Raw genomic sequence first — 7,254 nt, forward strand, 5'->3', positions numbered from 1 at the left:
AGTAATTAATAATTAGTTCCAATTTTCATATCATGGTTACAATTAAAGAACCAAAAGAATTAATAAAAAACCCACATAACGAATTAAGGGAAATAAAACAAAGGGGGATAAAAATTTCCCATAACTTAAAACATCATGACTGCCAATGCATGTGGTTTGTGGGTGTAAAAACGTACAATTACAACAAATAAGTTGATCTTTATGATTTTAGGCGATTCTACCATAGTTTAGCACCATCAGATGATTGATCGTTGCTGGCGATTGAGGAATCACAGTAAACCCGACATCGTTTCTTGGACTATTCCATATAGTATCCCTTACGTGTTGTAGCGTAGATAACGACAATAGTTGGTGTCCTTTACATGTTATCTCTATCTGTTACAGTTAATTAAACAGATGTCAGTAAAATATTATATGGGAAAAGATGAAGTGTATAAAAAGTGATGGATATATATATGGATGTCATTAAATAGAGCGTTTGGTAGAAAGTTATACAAAGTTGTCTATGTATAAGTGTTAGAACATAATCACATATTATAGAAAAAAGCCATATTATGTATGATACTTAAAATTAGGGATGAGCAGAAAATCGAATCGAAACCGAATTAACCGAATGCATCGAAAAAACTGAACCGAAGCATTAACCGACGGTTAATTTTTTGTTTTTTTGAAAAACCGAAATTTAGGTTTCGATTCGGTTATCCATTTTTAAAAAACCGAAAAAACCGAACCGAACCGATTGATGATGATAAAGATTATCAAGATGATGAGGAATGGACTAAAATTTTAAGATAAATAAATAAGATGATGAATGAAGATCGAAACTAAACTTTTAATGCTTTTTAACTTTGTATTTGTATAATTCCACGTAACAAACTAACATGTGCCTATTTTTGTTTTCTAAATTCAATATATATGTGGACGTGGCACTCTAACACATTCTTATACAAGCTTAAAATATGCATTTTCATTTTTTAATTTTTTTTTTTTTTTGCAATATCAACACATAAGTGAAAAAAAACCGAAAACAACTGAACCGAAACCGAAGGTATCCGAAAAACTGAGAACTGAAAAACTGGAAAACCGAAAACCGAACAGTTTGCATATTCAAATAACCGATTACTTTGGTTTCGGTTTGGATTTCGCCTAATAACCGAACCGAACCGTTCACAACCCTACTTAAAATAATAGTTATGAGTATTTAAGTTGTTATCGTAGTTCTTTAACTAAAATTAATTTTATACATGAACATCCCTAAGTCTCTAATCTCGCTATAGTAGCGAACATAGGAAATTAATTTTCTCACGGGGTCAGAATTTTTCATCTAACAATAGCTATATAATACTAATAGAGATTGGTCAAAATTTTAACACTATAATATTAATATATATTTTTTTCCAGGGGGAATGGCTAACCCTCGCAACAAGATGGAGATCATATATGTCAGAACAAAGTGTGTACGTTAGAGAAAAATGTAATCATTAGTAATAGTATGTAAATATGATGTTTTAATCTCATGAATGATCATTTCCTATATACATGCAAGCATGAGGTTAAAGAGTGCACGATTGAAAAACAAAAACAATGCCCCTTTAATCATGATTTATTTAGCCCCACTAGAAGCTTTGCTACCAAGCCAAACCCATGATCACTTATATATATGTAACTATATATATACACACATACGATTTTATTTGAATTTCTTTTATTTTCTAAAGGAAATGAAAACGGTTATAAACCATCGGATTTGATGATATACAATAAAAACCGAACACAAACATGTTATCACAGATAATTGAATATCAACATCCTTATACTCTTACGATAAACTATCCCCCCCCCCCTTCTACGTTATGCACCACGCTCCCATGGATGCATTTACAAACACACAGACGTACATATTTACATGTGGTAATGTAAACTTGTTAGTAGGGTGGTGGTGGTCTAATAAAATTGGTTGTTCTAAAAAAACATGTATTAATGTATACATACACACAAGTCACAACTCACAAGCACACATCCTTGTACTAATTACTTCACTATCATGTCTACTAAATATTGTATGTAAACGAGTGGACTTAATTACTTTTCATTGTGTGACATGATTGATATCCTCTAGATTTTCATCATGTCCATGCATTGCTTTCTCCCAAAGTAAAAATACACTTGATCTTTTTTTTACTTTATTTTCTTGGTTGACATTTTGATTTGAAATGAACTACTCCAAATGTTTCTTTTCTTCATGTGAGTGGAGCACTTAATACAAGGTATTATGATAGAACCGAAACCCCTTTTAAGCAATAAGAGTAGTGGACTCTAATAAGAGAGAGAGAGAGAGAGAGAGAGAGAGAGAGAGAGAGAGAGCCATGATGCCACCTCCATACCTATAATATATATACACACATAATTTTTTATATTTACATATATAATTATCTATATATATATTTTTGTGAATTGAGTTGAAGCATGCGAAAGCATGACAAAACCATCATGTATGATAAAACTCCATACATGGTAATATTGTTCACAGTTGTTTTTATAAGAGGAAAAGAGAACATGAAGCATGCATTGCATGCATGCATACATATGCATGCGTACATATGCATATTGATATGACATGGATATTATAAGGTAGCTAGTAAATTAGAAAGCAAATGATTGGATACACAGTTTTTGTTTTTGTAGCATGGGTTAGAATGACATGGGATATTTGATTCCTTAACGTTAAAGCAAACTAAACAGCTAAAGTAGCTAGCATCATCAATGATTTGCTGGATCAAATCCTTGCATATATTTACATAAGGTTGGCCTTGTATGGTATGCTATCCAATAATACTATTAATTATTTCATAAATCTAATAAAAAGGAATGTTTATACAACCTATTAACCACACATAATATTCTATATTCTTTTAAATATAAGTGTTAGGTAGTCTAGTGACGAAATTAAAAATTCTTGATTGAGGGTCACACTTTAAAATAATTTGGGGTCAAACTTTAAAATACTACAACGTTAGTTACCCTAGCTAAAATAAAATATAAATGGTCCTATCCAATGGCATAATGAGGTTATCTTCTTTATCGGATACAACTTTAATGAAGTCATATTTATGAAACAATTATGAAGAATTTCAGTGACTATACTTACTTGGATCAAACCCCTCTATTCCCGTCGTTATGTATGAATATGTAAGATACCCGCGACTCAATGATGTTAAAATGCATGTTTTTTTGGACGCACAAAGAAAATACCACATGTATTTTTATATATAGTTGAGAAATATTCTTGGTGGTTGCATGTAGAGATCCTATTTTGTTTTCTATTCCAAAAGATATGGTAGCTAGTTCGAGAGGTACATTAATTTACGTTGACCATCTATGTAATTAGTTCTTGGCATGTAGCTAGGAAATAAGTGTTTTAAAACACGGTGCAAACTACATCTACTTTTACTACAAATATATATATATATATATGTGTGTGGGGTAAGGTTAAAATGAAAACCCATTTGAGTTGCGAAAACCCTATGTATTATCGTTTTTTTTTTGTTACATGTAATATATGCTGTAACATTTAATACAAAACATCGAAACATCAAAAAGAAAATGTTTTGCTATTTTTTAACATTTTTATATATGTTTTCAGGAGAAAGAAAAGGTTATATTTATATTTATATTTTTTATTCACTTTAATTGTGGACCACAAGATTTAAACATTAATTAAAAACATGTGGTTGAGAATGGGTTTCTAGAGTTTTCACAACTCAAGTAGGTTTTTGTTTTATACTTAGTCTATATGTGTGTGTGTGTGTATATATATATATATGTTACAGTTCACAAAAGGTTTTCAACAATAAGCATGAAAATTTAGTTTTCATCAAAATAGAGTCTTCATTTTCTTCAATAAATAATGTCATATCACCTCCACGGGTTGAGACGGCTAGGATTTAGCCTACACATTTTGCTAAGACAGCTACGAAAGCGCGGACGAGGCTTACGCCTTTGGATGTTGGCTAAAGGATTTGTACATTTCCAGGAATCAGGATTGTAACTCTTCTTTGTTATCACTTATCACTCATATATATACATAGATAGATATACAAATATAAACAGACAAATAAACAAGAGCATCAACCATGCTTTATTGGTTCTAATCATCATCATCATCATCGTACTCAGTATATCCCACCAATAGCAATGCTATGGTAGGGTCTGAGGAGGGTAAGATTTAGACAGCCTTACCTCTATCCCATAGGGATAGAGAGACTGCTTCCGGTGAGACCCCCGGCTCGATAGTGGTTTTGCATCAAGCCTTGGACATAAGGCACATAGCACTCAATCATCGGGACATCGGCTGATTGGTGCATGTGCCCTTGTCTTTCGGCTATCAACGCCACCACATGATGCCTGATTAACCTTCCGCCACTTTTAACGTTATTTTCACGAGATTAGTAAAATAACGTCAAAATTAGTGCAATTTTACTTTTGCCCACCCGAGGGTTCACACATATATACATTATATGCGTGCACCGCAAGCAGAGCGTACTTTATTGGTTCTAATGATGCATAATAAAGTCATGCATTTTAATTCATATTAATATTAAACTTACTGTAAAAGTGGTAGAATTACTAAGAGTTCATAATAACATGCCCCATATTCGATCTGCTTTTTTTTTTTGGGTATGTTAACATTGTTAATGGCAATCAATCTCAATTTATATGGTCATTTCTTGCTGTTTTCGTCATCGTCACAAAACTCCAAAGAAGGATTTGTTTCAACTACAATTCTAAGTCTTGGATGAATATATTTCTAGCTTAACTCAAGGTCATGATATAGAATTGTTCACATAATTAACAAGCAAGCAGAAGCCCTTATAAAAATATGTGTGTATATGTATGTATCATATACCTACAATGATGTATATGGTAGCTAACACATGAAGCAAGCAAAGGCTAATTAGTGGCAAGTAGTTTTCCAAGTTTATTTTCAACATTTGTCATTCAATTCCTTCACTTGGGACCTACATAATTTTCCTCTTCAAGCTTGTGTTTCCATGTTTAACGTGGGTGTCATATCCCTACCCTAATTGACATGACTAACTCTAGTTAAACTACTACCATAATGCCAAAATTACCTACAAATGTACTCACCACCTAATTCAGTATTACTAAACTAAGAACTTGAATACCCTTCAATCCATTCTTGTTTGCTCCAATGTTCCTTTCATGCTACTCTCACCAACCATATTCTTACATTTGTTTTATGAGTTTTCCCTCTTTTAATTACATTACTCCTATAACACATATTATTACACATATACATACACATACATCATACATAAATACATATACATAGACTAAGTATTAAATGAAAACTCACTTGAGTTGTGAAAACTCTAGAAACTCATTCTCAACCACATGTTTTTAATTAATGTTTAAATCTTGTGGTCCACAATTAAAGTGAATAAAAAATGTAAATATAAATATAACTTTTTCTCTCTCCTGAAAACATATAAAAATTAGTAAAAAATGTTAAAAAATAGCAAAACATTTTTTTTATGTTTCGATGTTTTGTATTAAATGTTACAACATATATTACATGTAACAAAAAAAAAACGATGTTACATAGGGTTTTCGCGGGATTTTACAACTCAAGTGAGTTTTCATTTTAACCTTACCCCATATACATATAACATATACATATATACAATCGTATATTGGTATATACAATTGCATGATGATCAATCATAGAGAAAAAAAGAGACGAATAATACCACCAAAATGTATTTACCGGAATAATAACTAATAAACTTAAAAACACTGATATCGGGTTATTAAGTTATTCTATATTATGCTATTAATATAGTATCATTAGTTTTTATTTTTGGGTAAAGTTACGATACTTCTAATGCATCCCTATAACACATATATATATATCTGGACCTCTTACTAAGAGGCGTGAACCTCTCCCAGAATGAGCTAGTCTTGCATTGACATTAAAATTATTAGCTAAACAATCAAGATGTCATTGCAGTTATGCCTCTTAAAATTATAACAGGTATTAGTTAAACGTACCTCGGATTCGCTTCCAAGTTCAAGCTTATTAACCAGATACTTGATTAACAATCCAACAGTCATTCTTCCGTCCCTTAAGTATATTGTATACAAAATATAAGCATCAGTAATTAATTAACTAAGGGCAAAAATATGAAAATTAAATGATAATTTGAGGTGTTAATTATTAATTACTTGATTCTCAGGTAGCTCTTTGGTATTTGAGGCAAAAATGGTTCCTTTAATCTGCAATATTAATTCATCAAACGAAATAAGAAATGAAGTTTAAATTCATACGTGCCATGCAAGTAACAAGATGTTTAAAATAAGCAATTAGGGTTTTGAAAGTTACTGGTTTTGAGATGCCTGAAGCATAAACCAGACGCCGGAATGAGGTCTTCGTGGCGGGTTGACCACTCGTGCCACGTTTAATCGACGGTGGACATGAACCGGACGTCCTTGTTGATCCGAAGAACCCGAAAATGAAGAGGATGAAGAAACCAGTGGATTAAGAGGTGATGTTGTCATGTTTGCTGGAAAAGGCCTAATTGGTTGCATATAATTATAATTAGTTTGTTGTTGCTGTTGTAAAGTCATTAATTGCACGGAATTCAAGGCAGCCGCCGCTTGGAGCGGTTGCGAAAAGAAAGCGGTTGACGTGGAGTGATGACCTTGAAAAATGAAGCGAGGTTGTAGCGGTGGTGGTGGTGCCAGTGGTTGCCATGTCTGTTGTGACAAGCTTCCACTGCCACCACCTGGAAACAGATCAAGATCAACTGACGACGGAGCTGAAATCTCCGCCGTCAGTATCTTCTCCCGGTGGGTTTGGCTGGTGGTGGATTGAGACTGAGGCTGCATCAGTCCACCACCTAAACTCAGCTGAAGCCACCGGCTATTATCATCATCATCTACATGAATATTAACATCTTTCATGCTTGATCCAGCTTCTTCATTATCCATACTACTTTCAATTCTTGATTCATCCTCCGCCATTAGATCCGATACAAACCCTCTTCTTAAACTAATAAAACAGTCATACCCGCCACTCGAAAACCCGCCGTTAACATAATTCGACGACGATAGATGAGCAGGAAACATGGTCATATTGTAAATCTATATAAGTGATCCTTGTAGATTGATCTTTGAGCAGTCAGGATATGAAAGAAAGCCATACATATAAATAGAGAAAACTTGGAAATCTTT

General features: G+C 32.9%; 1 protein-coding gene across 1 annotated transcript; it reads right to left on the reverse strand.

The window, feature by feature from the left end:
* Window positions 1–151: 151 nt before the first annotated feature.
* Window positions 152–6,618, reverse strand: LOC143535206 (protein LAX PANICLE 2-like). The gene is made up of 4 exons (XM_077029525.1): window positions 6,404–6,618; window positions 6,247–6,297; window positions 6,073–6,145; window positions 152–375 (listed from the first exon to the last, which is right to left on the reverse strand). Exons 1-4 carry the CDS (start codon window positions 6,607–6,609, stop codon window positions 208–210), a joined length of 498 nt encoding a protein of 165 aa, XP_076885640.1. The 5' UTR covers window positions 6,610–6,618; the 3' UTR covers window positions 152–207.
* Window positions 6,619–7,254: the final 636 nt, after the last annotated feature.

The sequence above is a fragment of the Bidens hawaiensis genome, unplaced genomic scaffold (assembly GCF_021521415.1).
Source record: "Bidens hawaiensis isolate Kalapana, Puna unplaced genomic scaffold, B.hawaiensis_p1.1 tig00010432_1, whole genome shotgun sequence".
In the NCBI taxonomy this organism is placed as follows: domain Eukaryota; kingdom Viridiplantae; phylum Streptophyta; class Magnoliopsida; order Asterales; family Asteraceae; genus Bidens; species Bidens hawaiensis.

Bases quoted from the DNA above. Each gene is read 5' to 3' on its own strand.
- LOC143535206 (XM_077029525.1), bottom strand. From the start codon at position 6,609: ATGCAACCAATTAGGCCTTTTCCAGCAAACATGACAACATCACCTCTT. The intron at 6,298-6,403 runs GTAACTTTCAAA...TTAATATTGCAG, and splicing joins CTTCAGGCATCTCAAAACCA to ATTAAAGGAACCATTTTTGC. The intron at 376-6,072 runs GTACGTTTAACT...TAACTGTAACAG, and splicing joins AACTTGGAAGCGAATCCGAG to ATAGAGATAACATGTAAAGG.